This window comes from Daucus carota, chromosome 7 (assembly GCF_001625215.2).
Source record: "Daucus carota subsp. sativus chromosome 7, DH1 v3.0, whole genome shotgun sequence".
Classification (NCBI taxonomy): Eukaryota; Viridiplantae; Streptophyta; class Magnoliopsida; order Apiales; family Apiaceae; genus Daucus; species Daucus carota.
The window spans coordinates 98,187-116,319 of record NC_030387.2 but is presented as its reverse complement, the minus strand read 5'-3'; the positions used below and the strand labels follow the sequence as shown (position 1 = coordinate 116,319).

At 34.7% G+C, this 18,133-nt stretch overlaps 2 protein-coding genes across 2 annotated transcripts; both read right to left on the bottom strand.

The window, feature by feature from the left end:
* Positions 1-144: 144 nt before the first annotated feature.
* LOC108193344 (uncharacterized) lies at positions 145-4,392 on the bottom strand. Its single transcript, XM_017359948.2, has 4 exons — positions 3,190-4,392; positions 1,291-1,379; positions 857-1,060; positions 145-507 (listed from the first exon to the last, which is right to left on the bottom strand). Exons 1-4 carry the CDS (start codon positions 4,319-4,321, stop codon positions 376-378), a joined length of 1,557 nt encoding a protein of 518 aa, XP_017215437.1. The 5' UTR covers positions 4,322-4,392; the 3' UTR covers positions 145-375.
* A 4,173-nt stretch (positions 4,393-8,565) lies between these two features.
* LOC108196856 (probable histone-arginine methyltransferase 1.3) lies at positions 8,566-17,340 on the bottom strand. Its single transcript, XM_017364326.2, has 14 exons — positions 16,867-17,340; positions 16,698-16,760; positions 15,614-15,719; positions 15,082-15,225; positions 14,759-14,862; positions 14,544-14,645; positions 14,115-14,194; positions 13,380-13,493; positions 11,311-11,365; positions 10,582-10,665; positions 10,316-10,393; positions 9,193-9,296; positions 8,938-9,110; positions 8,566-8,856 (listed from the first exon to the last, which is right to left on the bottom strand). The coding sequence occupies exons 1-14, from the start codon at positions 17,053-17,055 to the stop codon at positions 8,738-8,740; spliced, it is 1,515 nt and encodes a 504-aa protein (XP_017219815.1). The 5' UTR covers positions 17,056-17,340; the 3' UTR covers positions 8,566-8,737.
* Between the last annotated feature and the right edge of the window lie 793 nt (positions 17,341-18,133).

Sequence of the window (18,133 nt, the reverse complement as noted above, 5' to 3'; positions counted from 1 at the left end):
GGGTTGGAGTACGGAGTATTCCGACAAAAGTATGGAAAAATTGTTCGAAAATTAATTATTTACACCAACTAAACTGAAAAATAAGATATTCTACCTACCTATCTCGAAAAAGAATAAGCTAAATTTGGCTTTAATCACATGCCATTATCCTTGAAAATTTCAAATATCTCGTTGAATTATGCTTTGCCAGAAGTTCTATAAATATATAGGAAGGGGAAAAACATACTACATAATGCATATCATGATATGGGTACACAAAACTTGTGCTCAGCTAACACTTCACAGATTGTGGCAAAACTATAACTGTAATTAGCCCCTAAAACTCTTGTGCTCGTGCAGTTGAAGCATTAAGTTTTCTGGTCATGATGATGCAGATTAGCTTCGTTCAACCAGGGAGCGCAAGGTCATCTCGACATCAGAAAGTGGCTGGCCAGCATAAAGCTGAAGTTGCCCCTTCTTGACAACAACTACCTCCATCCAATGTGACTCTACTGCCTCAGCAAGGTCCTGAAATATACAGGATTTCGGGCTTTTGTCATCAAAAAGGGAAAAAAAAAAAAAATTAATCTATCGCACACAGCTACATAGATGATGGCAATTTGGCGTGCTCTCCTCTGTCTTGTTATCAATAAAAAAGGTTGGGCCAGGGTTAAAAAGCACATATCTCGGATGAAGTACTAGACATTTTAATTTGGAATTTTGACCCGAATAATCACACAAGGATATCCTTACTAATTTACTTAATGGTGATTCCCCGCACCCTGTTAGTTAGTCAATTCTTATCTCTCACTATCTGTCCATTACTGCGCATGTTGAATATACAATAGATAAGGTGGAGAAATATAAAGATTCTCACTTCTATTGGGATGGGAATTATATCTGTACTGAAGTTGTCCAGATCTTCGAAGAAGGATTGCAGAAGATAGCAGAAGTTGGTTGCATCACCACGATCTTCGAAAGCAACAACATGAGATGAGTCATCCAAGCTGTGAGAAGTGCTTTTTATCCTGTATAGTCCATTTGCTTCTTGGTCATCGCCACCTGTACGCATGACCACAGCCTGAAACAATATCTGGCCCATAAGATTTGAAAAACATAACAATATCTGACCAAGAGGACGAAAGCTGCCAAGTGGCATAATCCAATATATGTATATACCAGAATATGCAACTCATGATCTTGACAACAGAAACAAAGCTCACTGCATTACCAATGCTCCTCCAGCATTTAAAAAGTTGATTTACTATCTAATAATCTGCAAGTTATTTATAATGAGTTTTATGTACATACTAGAACATAAGGAAGGTTCAACCACCATGTTGACCTTTGAGAACTTGCTCCATTTAGCTTATGTGATTCATCCAACTTTACAGCTTTGCCTGAAGAAATTTCATGAGACACATCCTGTGAATTACCAGTATCAATATAACTTGGAAGCATAGAGATTCATACATTGATTAAACAAACAATGGTGAACTTGTGTATTCAGAACTTAAAAGGTTTTTCAAGGCAGGAAAGAAATATGAGTGTCAATTTCCGGGTACATTCAGGTACTATCTTTACTATGGTCCAGATATTATATCACACTGCTTCGGTCATTTGGTGTAGACAAGAGAATGCAATTTTAAGGGAGCGAGGGGAAGAAGAGTACTGCACCCGGTAGAGCTCCTAAATGTCTGTAGTCCATGGAAATAAAATTCAACATACAGTGACCAGTTTATCTCAAACTTTCAACTCATATGAACCCTCTGAAGCCAAATTACCGATAAATCCATCAATATAAGCCAAGCAAATTCTTCAATTAAGTCATTAAATTTGTCAGTTATAGTTAACTGTGTATGTAACTCTTCACGGCAGTTGAGATGGCAACTCTTTTTTAAGTGCTGCCTCTAGATTCAAAACTTTATCATGCTTTTATAAAATTTTCTCACTCTCTTTCTCTCTCACACACACACACACCCAATGCTGCCTCAAAACTGTCATCTCTCTAGAAAGCTCACAATACTATCCTTTTTACTGAACAAGAAATTAAGTATCTAACCTATAATAAATGCCTAACAGACCAACCAACAAACCACCTATAGCTTCTGTTGAATCAATTTAAAAAAAAAAACGGGCAGGCCCATTAGAGGCTCTTGGAGATCGAGGTCAGCAATTAAATTGGAGCCCGAGGATAGGAATTTCGCCTATAAGTGGACACCTATAAAAAAAAAGGGTTAAATATCAATCAGGTGACTCATTGCAGCCCGATGACTCAAGTTGGTCACTGATTGAAAAAGTGACTAAAATGAGTTACTCATTTAAAAATTTGTATCAAAAATATTAATCTATCGTTAGTCGAAATTCTGAAAATTTTATATATTGAGTTTCGCACAATTTTTATGAATGGTATTGCATCCAAATAAAAAGGTACCGAGTTCTACTATTTTAGCTAATATTGTTAGATTTTTAAAAATTTATCAACTATTTATTTTTAATTTTTTGATTGTTTTATTTGATTTAAATAAAAATAAATAGTTGATCAAATTTTAAAAATCTAAAAATATTTGTTAAAATAGTAGAACTCGTTACCTTTCATTTGGATGCAATACCATTCATAAAAAATGTACGAAATTCAATATATAATACTTTCAGAATTTCAACTAACGATAGAGTGATATTTTTGATACAAATTTTTGAATGAGTAACTCATTTGAGTCACTTTTTCAATCAGTGACCAACTTGAGTCATTGGGCTGCAATGAGTCACCTGATTAATATTTAACCCAGAATATCCTATGGTGGAGTAATCCTAGAGTTAAGTCACCTCGCGCCTCGTAAATTTTCTAGTAATTAATTACCTAAATATCTCTTCTTCTTCTTTTCTATCCAGCTTAATTCTGCATCACACAACTTTTTTGCGAGAAAAATAACATGTGTTGCATCATAATACTGAAACAGTGGTGCTAGTGTTTAGTGGCATGCATAATTACTACCATGTGGTTTGCATTCATATAATGCCCCTCCCTCATTTACAGAGTGCTTATTTATTTTACTGGAAATCTCATGTTTGCAATTGAACTCCCTAAGATTAGTAATTACGTTCCAAGGCATATAAAATATGATTCACAATAAGCATGACCAAATGAAACGTAATTCAAATACTAATGTTGAAATGATATGAAGTCATTCAGATTCTTAAAGAAATTACCATTCAATGGTTCAGCTTTGCCAAGTTTTACTCTTCCCTTCCCTTTACTTGACTTCTTCCTAGTAACTTCAGTTGCGTTACTCACATCCTCTTCCCCTGAATCAACCATATCATTCCTCACTATATCAGCATTTGGCTTTTCTACCGTACGGGCACTATCCAATAATTCCATACCATCACTATCATCCCGTGTCTTTTCCAGAGCTTCACTACGAAGAATTGCACTTCTGTTATCAACCTCACCATCATCCAAACTCCTACAACCTTTTGCCTCGTCAATAGTACTAACATATATACTCTCAGATTCTGCCTTCTTTACTAACAAAGCTTCATTAATATCCTCAGCAACTAAACCATCCTTATCACCATCATCATTCCTCATATATCCAACCGACATTTTCTTTACACCCTTCCCCCGCCTCCCTAACCGCCTAACAACCTCCTTCTCGATTCGAGTTACATCAACACCAACATCATCGCCCTTCAAATCACCATCATTCCCATTCTTCCCTTCCCTCCTCTCCTTCTCCCTCACATCCCTAGCCATCACTTGAATCTCCCTAACTTTCTTCCGCATTTCGACTTCATCAACATAAACTACCCCACCCCCACCAACCGAAACCCTGGACTTCCCAACCCCATTACCATTCAACCCCAAAACCCTACTTTCATTCTCACTATCCACTATCCCATTTTGACCCGACCCGAATAACAAAACAGCAAAAATTGTCTGAACCACAAAAGCCCCAACCAAAAACAACCCAACTCTAAAAACTGTAAATTTAGAAAATTTACCTAACCCAACATTATTATTAACATCTGAGACAGAAACTTCATGTGATTCATCACATTCTTTCAATGTTTCCTCAATTAACGGGTCGGGTAATGGGTTATCGGGTAGTGGATCAATGAGAATTTCCTCGGCACCCGGAAAGAGCGGTTCAAGAAGAACTGGGTCGGGTCGGGTTCTGAGAATCTTGGGTCGGAGGTAGTTTTTTCTATTTCTACGGAACCTTCTTATTAAAGGAGGTGATATTGCAGATGAACGTAGAACAAGTAATTTTCTGGAGAAACGGGTCGGGTTGTGTGCAGGCAGGAGGAAGAAAGTAGTGGCGGCATAAGCAGCTCCCATTGCTTATGTTGCCGAATCCAACTCTACTGTTTCACGTAAAGAAGGGCACAAACAAAACAAAAAAAATTAATATTGTTACTCTCCTTTTTTGCTACAAATCTATAAATGTGAAATCTAGTAGTATTATAAACAGTTTCAAATATTAAAACACTCATAACAATACATTATCATATAATATTTCATTTAAAAAATTATAATGATGTTATATATAAAATTATAAATATACAATTTTGAATATCTTTTTTTTAACAAGAACCTTCATATAATTCTTTTTATTTCTAAATCTAATCTTAATAGTTATTGTTGTAAAAAAAACCAAGATTACAAAATTACGTTGAAATTCGATTGATTAGATTATTGAATCTTTCAAAGGTATTACACGATCCACTATGTTTGGAAATGATTAGAATTTTCTGATATTTTTATTTTTAAATCTACGTGTACTAAATTTGGAAGAAAATATAGTCAGTTGAATAATATAATTTAATTAAACTTCAATCCATTAATACTAAAATACTAATAAAATGATGTTAAAATTTAAATTATAAATAATAAATTACAAACTATATACCCGCCCGTGCTTCGCACGGGTTAAAGGCTAGTATAATATTAATTACTGTTTAATCACTTAGAGCTCGTTTGATTGAGCTTATGACTTATGGTTTAACGTGTCTTATGACTTAACGTAACTTATCTGATAAACTGATAGTTTAAAATATATGTTTAGGTAATTTTGACTTATTAATGACTTATGAGTTATTAAAAATATAATAATAAAAATAAAAGTGATTTATGAGTAATTTATGACTAAGGGGTAATTTTTATCAAAAAAAAAAGCTCAAAAAAATTTAATTACTAAAAAAATACCTCAAACTAACTTCTGACTTTAAATCAGCTCCTGGCTTGTCTCTGATTTTAAGCCAGCTTCTAACTTATCATACAAACAGACATTTTTCAGTTTAAAGTCAGAGATGACCTAAAGCCTGGGCTTCAAACCCGGAGCCTGGGCTTCAAACCCGGCAAACAGCCTATTATTCTACTCGAGCTATCAAATCTGTTTACGCGCCGCGAATGGTTTTTCTTTTTTTCCTTTTTGACCTTGTTGAATGTCAAGATGCATTATTCAGATCAAAACTAAAATTAAAAAAAAAAAGTAATAATTTTAGACAATTGATAGGTATCATGAACAGTTGATTGTTCACTCAATAGTCAATATAGACATCATTATTTCAAAAACATCTCAAAAAATAATATAAATTATAAAAAGATCCATTAATTAAACGGCAAAGTGGCGAGTAGTGCTGTAATCCGATCCGGGCAGCTCGCGAGCTCGCCCGGCTCGAACTCGTTTTGATGGGCTCGGCTCGGCTCGTTTAGTTAATCGAGTTCGAGTTCGGGCAGAGGTTTTGGCTCGTTTTGTTAAACGAGCTGGCTCGGCTCGGCTCGTGAAAATTAACGAGTCGGATTCGGGTAGCATTTTAGGCTCGATTTAGTGTTAAATTAAACGAGCCGGCTCGCCCGACTCGTTAAACTCGGCTCGTTTAACTAAACGAGCCAGCTCGACTCGATTCGTGAAAATAAACGAGTCGAGTTCGGGCAAAGGTTTAGGCTCGTTTTCTTAAACGAGCCGGCTCGGCTCGACTAAATAAAACTCGGCTCGAATTATGCCCGGCTCGAAACTCGGCTCGCCCGGACCGAATAACAGCCCTAGTGGCGAGCATTCAGTAATCAGATGACTGCAATCTGCTTTCTCAAACCTTCGGGAGCTTCTGCATTGAAGTAGACAAATGACTGCTCAAATTTACATGGTTTTAAAATTATTTCTGATTTTAAAAAGAACTTTTGTGTAATAAATCAAAAAATTGACTTCATCAAATAGGGCAGAAATTAATTTAAAATCGGAAGGCAGTTTGAAATACTTTTTAAATTGACTTGATCTTTTTGGATAAAAATTGTGCATAAATTACTTACCCATAAATCATCATCATCATTATTATTATTATTATTATTATATTTTTAATAACTTAGAAATTATTATTAAATCAAAATTATCATAAAATCATTTTAAACTCTCAGCTTATTATATTTTTAATAACTTAAAAATTATTAATAAATCAAAATTATCGAAAAAAATATTTTAAACTCACAACTTGGTCACAATTTTGAGCGAGTTCGGTCGGGCTATATTATAGTTACTTTTTGCAACGGCCAGACGACTTGGTGGAGAAAACACAAGTATATAAACATTGTGTTTGAAAGCATGTAATGAATTCCAGATGATATAATATGAATTGTCATTTCAATTGCTAGATTTAAAATAACATAGGAAAATTTAGATGAAACTCATATTTTGATTATTTTATTTATTTTTTGATCAAATTTAGAATTTCGAACAAAATTCATGTTTCAAAGGTATATAAACAGGTATATAAAGGGGTTTATCTATCAAAAATATCCTTCATCACGATGCAAGCATGTCCCTAAATACTATTAGATTAAGTATAATTCCAGGAAAATTATTATAAACAAATGGAAACCTAGCTCTTTTTTTTTTCTTTTGCCGTGTAGAAAATAAACAAAATTGCGTTTTAAGAATTGAATTGTGGAGGCATTTATACAAACTTACCGTGTGCCACGGCACAGCAGCAGAGGGATGTTCACTCTTAAGATATACTACAAGTACTGGCTAGCATTAGATATGACCGCGTTAGATGCAGAACATGAACCTAATGAATAAATGCATCAAAATGTTTGAGACTCCATTGCAGATGAGAAAGAACAAAATAAACAAAAATGAATGGAATTTCCGGTGTCTTTCATTCCATTACTAAGACTGCATATATAGTGGCTACAATAGGACAAACATAGATAACAAACTTGACAGCTGGTCTAATAAGTTAACGGGCACAGAATAATATAAAGATGCTAGTAGGCTAGGTAATAATGCTAGAGAAAAGATGTGGTGAGGTGCAGTTCACAATAAGATTTATTTGAGCTGGTGTCATTCCCTTAATACTCCTCCTCAAGCTAGTGAGTGTTTGTCCTTGACAGCTCCCAGCTTGTCCATGTGTGACTGATGAAGCTTGACTGGAAAAATCTTGGTGAGGATATCAGCAACTTGGTGTTGTGAAGGGACATGCTGTGTGACAATGTGACCAGCCTGGAGTTGATCTCGAACATAATGACAGTCTATGTCAATATGTTTGGTCTTTTCGTGCATAACTGGGTTGGCTGCTGTGGCCAAAGCTGCCTGATTGTCGCAGTTTAAGACAGAAGGGGGCAGATTGTGTAATCCTAAGTCCTTGAGGAGGGAAGACAGCCAAGTTATCTCACAGGTGGTTAAGGCCATAGCACGGTATTCAGCTTCTGCGGTGGAACGAGCAACAAGTGTTTGTTTCTTCGTCTTCCAAGAGACAGGTGAAGTGCCCAGAAAGATGCAGTAACCAGAAGTGGATTTGCATGTGGCAATGCAGCTAGCCCAATCACTGTCACAATAGGCTATTAATTCAGCAGCAGTGTTGGATGCAAGGAGAATTCCCTGAGAAGAGGTTCCGGCAAGATAACGCAACAGGCGTTTTGCAGTTTACATGTGAACAGTTGTTGGTTGCTGCATGAATTGAGCTAGGATTTGAACAGAGAAGGCAATGTCGGGCCTGGTTATGGTGAGGTAGATCAGTTTGCCGGTCAATCTTTGATAGGAACTAGGATCTGGAAGTGGGTCATTCCTCAATCTCAAAGCTCAGGTTTATACCTTGTGTTAAACCTTAAGGTTACCATCAACATCCTTGCACACCGTAAGATTGCATAGCTCAAACAATGGGGTCAGAAACAGAATCTTTAATAGGTGGTCGTATAAATTATGATACTTCTTCATCCAAAAAACATAGGCAAGGTTCCTATCTGGGAGACGAGTGCGTACACATTCCTGATTATTCATAAACCAGAAAATTGCCCATAAGTGACAAAAGACACAGTTAAAATCTTTGCACACACTGATAATCTTGCTTCATCAAAATTTCTTAATCCTTGTAATTGCTTACTATAATCAAACAAAAGAATTCATAGAAACGTGGAGGGTCCATGATACTCAATTTGTAAGCACGTGGAGGATCCATGATACTCAATTTGTAAGATCTTTTCATAACGTCTTCCTAAAAGTTTAATTTTTTCTACAAATATGAAATATTTAATAGTACTGTTCCTACTCCAAAATTAGTCCATAAAAGGAAAGACACCCTAAGGCCTCCAAAAAAAATAATAATCAGTCTTTACATTAATTCAATAGCAGGTACCAAATCAGAGGGAGAACAAAGAAATAGATTTTTTAAGAATCAAGATAGACTGGAGCATTAATTTAGTCATGACGACATGACTAGTTAATACATGTGTTTGCAATAACTGATTTGATTGTCGATCTTATGCTATTGAATAGGCTTGCATTTGGGACATCCGATAGTAAGACTTTTTAAGATCAAACTTGAAAGATGATGTTTGCAGAATTCCTCCTTGTTCAGCACCAGGGCCCCACATTTTGGCTGATAAAATACAGCATGCTATATGTTTAGATTTGATCAGCAGTTACACAATATCATCACACAGATACAGGTACCACCAACCTGACATAGTTAAGTTAATTGTGTAACTCTGAGCACTGTAAGCAATCATGTGAAGATGACCAACTACCTCTTGTCCTGGCATGACAAAAAATGGTTGAGAAAGAACACAGCGTAACTGGTACCAGTGGGTTGTGGGTGCACCAGGAGCAGTGGTCAGCCACCTCTGGACCGTGCTGTAGATTAAACATGAGCTTTAATAAGGAAAAACAACTTTATGAAGTCAATGACAAGATATACAGACATAATATAGTGAACCTTCCATCAAACAAAACATCAAACCAGCAAGCCAATCGATGAATCCTGGTACCCACAGTTGAAGTAAATTTTAACGGAACATTAATTTTATATAAATCTTCCTCCTGCAAGATAAAAAAATGCAGAAGGCAAGTGAATAAAATATATTTCAGCACTATACATAATTTCTAGTGGTCGACATAAACAGCATTGCACAGCCAATGATTCAAGAACGAATATGAAGACAGCTAACATGAGGGACGTTTAAACTACTATTTGGTAGGACCAATATTTCATATTTCCTCAACATAGTAGCGCTTTAATTCGAATTAATCCCAACCCAATCAAAGATAAATGATTATGATAGATAAATACTTCCATAAAATACTGCTACACTCGGTAGTTGAGCACTACAAATTTTCTAACAAAACAGGAATTACAGTTCCACCATTTCTTTTTAGGTTTTTCTTTTAGGGTATATTGTATGGAACACGACACCAATAGACTCCATACTGAATTTTATTTGTTTATCATTGCAATCAGTTCCTTCTTCCAACAAACCTGATCATCACAAGAGCTTTTGTGCACCAAAGCTTTATGATTTGAAGAGAAAAAAATTTCAAAAACCAAAATATTGAAATTTTTTTTTAACTTATTAAGATTAGAAATTTGGTGAAGCAGAGGACATGGTGGGTCCAGTGCAGAGCTCGGTTGTTAAGGTCAGACATCATATAAAAACCATTTGCTAGAAGGAGATAATACTTTCCTATTCTGTTTCATGATTACAATATCAATTATCTGGACAATATTTCCAACATAGATATAACATGGTGCAAGTGACCTATAGCATTATTGTTGGGGAAAAGCACTATATCCTGCTCAGCCCTCTATGCTGAAATATATAGTTTATAAATGTAACTGTCTAAATGAGTGAGTTGAAAAACTCATGGTGAACCAATGCAGGTTAGAGAGCAACTTTCAGCAAATTAGATAATTTACAAGATTACAATTAAATAACATGATTTAGGCAAAGCAATAATCATGTTTACAGATGATTACTAAAACAAGGCACTCGCTGACAAAAAAACAGAATGTAGAAAATGTACAGCAGCACCCACATATAAAACTAGCAGTTAACCAATACATTTATAGTTGTGAAATTTATCACATGAGAGACCGCAGGAACGACCAGTAGCCTAGGATTAAAAGCATCCACCACGGGCTATATAAAAAAACTGGATCGTGAGTGAAGAAAGAACACAACTAAAAAGTAATAAAATGATCCATACATAAAAAATCACAAATATTAGTAATTCTAAACTCTATTCTAAAACAGATTGCTGGCGATTTCATAATGTTGGTAACCTGAACGTGAGTGGGCGGCACGCACACACACAAGCAAATATTGACCTGAGAGAAGTATCCGTGAAATGCAGTTCCATGTAAAGCTGTCAAATCAATCCCATAATAATTTTGTTGCTGCCAAAATAGAGGCTGAAAGAAAAGAGTACCCATAAGACTTGTTCTACAAGATCAAATTTAGTATAATTTTTTGTATCTCATAAATACTTCAATTCTAAAAAATGAAGAAAAGCATATCAAAATAATACATCTTTACTTTGGCCGTAACTGTTAATTCTAAAGCGCAAACTCTATCTTAATATTCAACATGGTAAAAGTGAAATAAAATACAAATAAGCAGAGAATAGCTATCAAATAAAATTTCCCACGCTAAAGACTGTGCATGACTACCAAAAATGCCCCTACATATATCAAGTTCTCTTTGATTCTTAAGTCCACATAGTATACTCACACCACCGTTATTTTGAATTTCTCAATTCATCGTACATAGTCTTATATTTACAATTAATCTCCTGTCCTGATCAAGTAGAACGAGATAACCAGCAACTCAAAATTTTCACTACCTTGGATAAGAATAGAACTTAATGTGTGCAAATAACCACTACTACCGCACAAACACACACACACATAGCAAAAAAAAAAAACTGGCTTAAAAATATATATGTAACAAAATATGTAGAAAAATATTTATCCATGTTATGAAGTGGGCTATGTAGCAAGTATAAACACGATGACAAAAGTCAATCAATTGTACTCAAATAAGTACAATTTGCTAACCTTATTTGCGATCTCAATGTACACGTATTCGTCACTGAATGGTGCCATGTGTATTCTACAAGAGCAGAAATTTCATAAGCAATACCAAACAACATATTACATGACCTGCATCACAACCAGTGTTCTAAAAATCGCCGAGTTGGCCGAGTACTCATTCCGAGTACTCGTTTTTAACCCCTCGTCCGATCCGAGTTCCGAGTAATCGGGTTCAAAACCGATTTATTAAAAAATCGGTCAAACTTCGGTTTGACTCCGAGTACTCGAGGTCACATCCGAGTTTGACTTATCAATTTTTTATTGTTTTATTTGAAAATTATTTCAAAAGAGACTAAACGTAAATTTATGTATGTTTTGATCTTTTTTTGGTAAATTATTGACATTAATTAGAAAGTATATGTGTTTTATGATTAAAACTTGTGAATGATTATTATGTCAAAAACTATCAAACAATTAACTTTTATTTGAACTTCATTATTTCAAGTGTTTTATTAAAATATTAATATTATTAGATAGTTTTATTATTAATCAGTATATAATTATATATGAGAGAAAAAAATTAATTAAAAAAAATACCCGATTAGTTATCCGATTACTCATTCCGAGTACTCACCCGAGTTCCGAGTACTCATTTTTCCGGAACCAAACCGAGTTGGACCGAGTTCCGATTTTTACAACCTTGATCACAACAACAATCAAAACCGATCCCACTATCAATTCGGGTTAAATATCAACTAGGTGATTGATTGCGGCCCGATGACTCAATTTGGTCACTGATTGGAAAAGTGACTCAAATTAGTCACTCATTTAAAAATTTGTATCAGAACTATCATTTTATCATTAGTCAAAATTCTGAAAATATTATATCTTGAATTTCGCACATTTTTTATGAATGATATTACATCCAAATAAAAGATTTCGAGTTCTACTATTTTAGCTAATATTGTTAGATTTTTAAAATTTTATCAACTATTTATTTTTATTTCAATCAAATCAAAAAATCAAAAAATTAAAAATAAATAATTGATAAAAGTTTAAAAATCTAACAATATTAGCTAAAATAGTAGAATTCGGAACCTTTCATTTGAATGCAATATCATTCATAAAAAATGTGCGAAACTCAATATATAATACTTTCAAAATTTTGACTACCGATAGAGTGATATTTTTGATACAAATTTTTAAATAAGTGACTAATTTGAGTCACTTTTCCAATCAGTGATCAAATTGAGTCATCGGGCCGCAATCAATCACCTAGTTGATATTTAACTCCTATTAATTCTTATTAAAGGACATTGAATCCCTAAACGCACCTATAAATAAATTAAAAAAATTAATATTTTTATAACAAAATCCAAGTGTACTCGAGAAATCATCTTAATTGGAATAAGAATGAAATCACATGAACGAGGCAATGCATTTGAAGCTGTAATTCATGCGGTTCTAAAAAATGTATCAAAATTTGGTAATAAGAGGGGCAAAGGAAGCATGCAAATGCTTTAATATACCTCACAAAGACAATATGGTTTGAGCATGCAGAGCTCTTACAGAAAGCATAACAACGAGAAATAGTTTAAACTTCCCGTCAGCTACTATTCTAACAAAACTGCTATAATATTCCAGACATTTTGACCATGAAACTCAATACGACTCATCTGCAAATTTATAACTGATGCAACTCATATGTAATTTTTGCAAAAGCCACTTTGGCATTTGATAGTAGTTTATCAATAGTTCAATGTACACATAATTGTACCAACTAAATCAAAAAAGATAGTTATATCAACATTGAATTTAAAAATTGTAAAAGAGTCGATTAACCATCATCCAACCATAACAAGTGATATGTGCTGAACTGGAGTATGTACATACATTCAAATAATAATAGAACTGGATTTTTAACCACGTAAAATTGAGAATGTTATGAATTTGTTGCCGCCATATGATAGAAGAGTAAAAATCCTTCTCCTTCCTTCATGTACTATTATTTAATAAACGGGAATGGATCATCATAAACTTCTAAGCTGCAAAGATGACCCTTCAATGGAAAAAGGGATTATATTGGAACTTACCTCCCTAATGTAGGAAACATTTTTCCGTTAGAAAAAAGAAACCGATCTCTTGCAATCACGTAGGACTCGAGCATTCTTTCGTTAATTAACAAGGTTAGACAAACCATTCGATTACTACTTTACTACACTCTTTACAGTTAATTACCTTATTCTACTATCATATCGAGAACACCACTAAGCCTAATTTCTACTACTAGAGTTTACATGAAAACAGATCTTTATCTAACAGGATTAAGACATTCTCGTTAGAAGCACATGTATAATTAACATTGGTCTCCTAGTAGTTATTATTTGAATTACAGAAGCGATGGTACTAAAATCCAAGGAAAATTTACCTCTAATCAAATCCTGGCAAAAAAGCTTAGTCTAAGAGAACATATTGTTTTTCACTCAGCACAAATAGATTTCTTGATGCAATATGAAGACAAAAACTATCTTCTACGCTCAACAAAAACCTACTAAATAACTAGCAAGGTTGTAACATGACCGGTATTATTGAGTATAAAAGAGTTAATTTGTTACTAACAAGCAACCACATTCTGATGTTTACTTGCAATTAAGTTTTCTATGCACGTTGAACTCATTTTGACACAAGATGCACAAATAAGACTTGTTATCATTTTATCTTTGACTTCTAAATTGACAAATGACAACCCTGGTCCTTTTGTATTACCAAACTATATTGAATAACGAATACAATTATATTGAATATTTAGCTCACTAAAGATGTAGAACCTCAGCTTACCCATCGGCTCAGATATCAAAATATCTGCTTTCTCTGGACACTCAACATCTTCAACCTTACCCTTCACTACCTATAATACCATCAGCAAATAATATAATATTCTAAAGAGACTCAACTAAGATTCTCGTAAGTAGGGCTGTTTAACGAACCGAGCTGTTCGCGAACAAGCTCGAGCTCGGCTCGCTAAGAGCTCGTTCGGCTCGGCTCGTTAAGTTAACGAGCTCGGCTTGTATTTGTTCGCGAACAAGCTCGTGTTCGGCTCGTTAGTTAACGAGCCGAGCTTGAACACAATTTTTGTTCGATAAAAAAGCTCGGCCCGGCTCGGCTCGTCAGAAAAAAAATTAAAGCTCGGCTCGGTTCGGTCAAAACTCGGCTCGGCTCGGTTCGTGAACAGCCCTACTCGTAAGATAACCGAAGACCAACTTAATTTTTTGACTCAGTAATGGGTTTTCAGCGATGAGCTTGCGAGCATAATCTGCCATCTCAGATGCCTCCACAGCATAAACATGTTTTTCACCAGCCTAATTATATAGTATCAGTTAGATAGAAGACAGAAAAAATATGAGCATTATTTGTGAGGAACACATATACTTATTCTCAAGTTCATAATAGATCATACTTAAATACAAGGTACCTGAGCAGCAAATAATGATAGAATGCCACTACCAGCACCAACATCAACTACTACTTGACCGGCAAAATCAACACGATTCTCAATAACTGCAGCATAATAAGAACCTAAAACGAACATATGGGGGGCGCTGTCACTGTGAAAGTACATTAATACATAAATGAGTTTGCTCGAATTACGGTAGTCTCAATTCTCAGCATTTAATATTGGAAATTTTAAGAAAAGTATATGCAGTACATGAAAAATGAGCATTGCATGAAAATATTTCAAACTGTAATAAAGATAGACAAGACCTAGTGCAGCAATTCATATATTCATAACATAACTTGTTCTCACGTAGTCCTGCAGCATATTTTGTTGATGTAGTAACTGCCCATAGTAATGGAAATACATTTTTGCAGAAGATGCCTCTACTTTATCATCAAACTTACTTTTAGAATCCAGTTGTGCCCCATTAGGTAAATTCAATCCTATGAACAAACAGCAACTACAAGTTGGGAAAATTTCAGTCAACATGTTGTTGAGTTACTTCACATATAGAAAATAACTGACCTTCTTTTGGTACACAATATTATGGTCTGAGTTGGCTATATGGTGTATAGCACTTTTAAACACCTTAAAGACAGTAGATGTGAACTGACACAAAAGTTCTACTCAATTAAAAGTTCCCATCTCTACTATTTTTCAAATTATATAAAAAATACATTTATTAATATCATCAACATGCTCACCGATATATAAAAAGAATTATACAAGATGTATGAGAAACAATATAAAAAGAGGATTGAAGATAAAATTAAAACAGAGATTTTTTTATTTTTTATTTTTATAAAATACATATAGATATCAATTTAGCACCTTGAGTGATAAACTCCTTCTTAAACTCCTTAAATGCAAAATGGAAGTTTCTAGATTCCTCCTCATTTCTGAACTGAATGTTAATGAGGCCCCTAGAATAGATTTTCTGATTCAAAGGAAAACAATAACTGTCTATAGAACCAATATTGTAACATGGGTAAACAATAAATCCACCAAAGAGGAACCACAAACTCCTAAAAAGCATAAGAAATCGGTCTAAAATAAGAAAACAAGCATTTTTTCCAAAAACATGTATCTAGTAAAATAATTCTAATATGTGTGTTTGTGTGCGTGTTAATGAAAATAATTTTAATTGAAATCTTAACAATATAATAGTTGGTGAAATAGTTCCAAGACACAGTAGTAGGTCAGTGGACATTAATTAAGTAGCACTTAAAGTCAAAAAATAAGTCTACAGCAAAGAAAAAGGGACTCGAGAAAGTGGTTAATTCAAATTGTGGAGAATTAGAGGGCAGCTGCAGGGATCTTCTTCTTGTCATTAATAAGAATTTGGTTATTCTCCATAAACAAGTGAGTTTATACAAGTTTCTGCATTTAAAGCGTGTTCCGTATCTAGATCAAAACTTGAGAAAAAGTGATATTTTTGACTCATAAATCTCACACCTACTAGCTAATTTTTACTACAATGCCTCACTCAGATGAACATTCTACCTAACAGTAAAAAACTTCTTTAAAAAGTTGACGCCCTTTTTCTAAGGAGGTGACAATCCTTCAGCCAATAACAGAAATTTTAATGCACCAAAGTTCAACGTTTACAGATGTTAGCACATTACAATAGTGCTGACTACTGACTACAAGCAAAGCAAGTAGCAAGTATTATTTCAATCACATTTCAAAACAAAAATCCGTAGTTAATTCACTTATGAACCTCTATAACAAATTAGCTAATCTTTTTAACGAGTCCGCTAAGTATATCAACACCCTATAACTCATAAAACACTTTACAACGCGGCATATAATAACCAATACTCTGTACATCAAACTCCGGGTAATACTACATTCCATATAAAACACAAATGTGCACAACAAAAATTAGAACCACAACATTGACATAATTCCACACCTCCTTGTCAGTTTCCGAACCTTGACACACGCATATCGATTCCGTAGGCCCTAACTTAAAAACCTGAAAACAATACAACACACATTATGATTCTGAAGAAAACATAAAATTAACAATTAGTAGTCGTTAAGAGAACAATAATATGATGAAATAGGAGAGGATGGTGAACCTGAGATACACAGAGATTGAAGTTGAGAGGTTCGGAGCCTTGTTCGAATCGGAGCTCCGATACTCCGGAGTCGGAGAAGAACTGAATTATAGGAGATAAAGCAGGAGATGATGATGATGATGATGATGGGAGGTGAGAAAGTGAAGCTATTGTGAATTCCTGTTCTATGGGGTTTCGAGCAACCTCCATGATTATACTGTGTTCGAGAGCGAAGGGGAGAGAGAGAGGGAGAGTATGTTAGGGTTTATGTCATGTGAGAGTTAGATTCGGGAACAGAAAGCCGCAATAACAACTTGTTTACGTGTCACTCTCTGCTGCTGCTTTGCTGGATATACTGAAGTGTACTTTCTTTACGCGCGTGTTCGGCAAATAATCTATTACGATAACAAATATAAAAAAGTGTTTCAGGTTCATTATTTAATCTGAGGGTTTATTGTGAAAATTCAGCTTTCAAAATGGTAAATTTACCCAATCGTGATCAAGAAGATTACTGTAAAGTGGAAGATATGTATAGATTTCACAAACTTGAATGATGCTTGTGTGAATTGTGAAGGATTGTTTTCCTCTTCCAACAATCGATACTTTGAGAGACGTCACTGCTGGTCATGATACTTTGAGTTTTATGAACGGCTTCAGTGGATACAATCAGATCCGGATGGATAAGGATATAGTGTGTTTCTAAGGTGCGTGTATCACTAACTTTGATGTATTTTGCTACTTGATTATGACGTTTGGTCTTAAGAATGCGGGATCCACGTATCAGTGTCTAACAAATAAGACGTTTAAGCATTTAATTAGGAAGACCATGGAGGTCTATGTCGATGACAGTGAAGAGCTTGAACAAAGTTGATCACCTTGAGCACCTGAGAGAGACTTTTGAAGTTCTGAGAGCATATAAGATAATGCTGAATCCAGCCAACCGTGCCTTTGGAGTTTGATTCGGAATTTTTTTAGGGTTGATGGTCTCCAAACGTGGAATCGAGGCCAACCCCGACAAGATAAAGACCATCCTCGATATGTAACCACCTAAAACAACAGGGATGTATAAAAGTTGACAGGAGGGATTGTAACACTGGGATAGTTCATCTCTAAATCCGGAGATATGTGTTTGCCTTTTTTTTAAAGCTTTAAAAAATGTTAAGAATTTTGAATGGACAGAGGAGAGCCATGTGACCTTTGAGGAATTTAAGAAGTATATGGTAGAGCCACATCTTCTGTCAAAGCCTTTGGATAGAGAGACTTTGTATGTCTATCTAGTTGTTTCAGA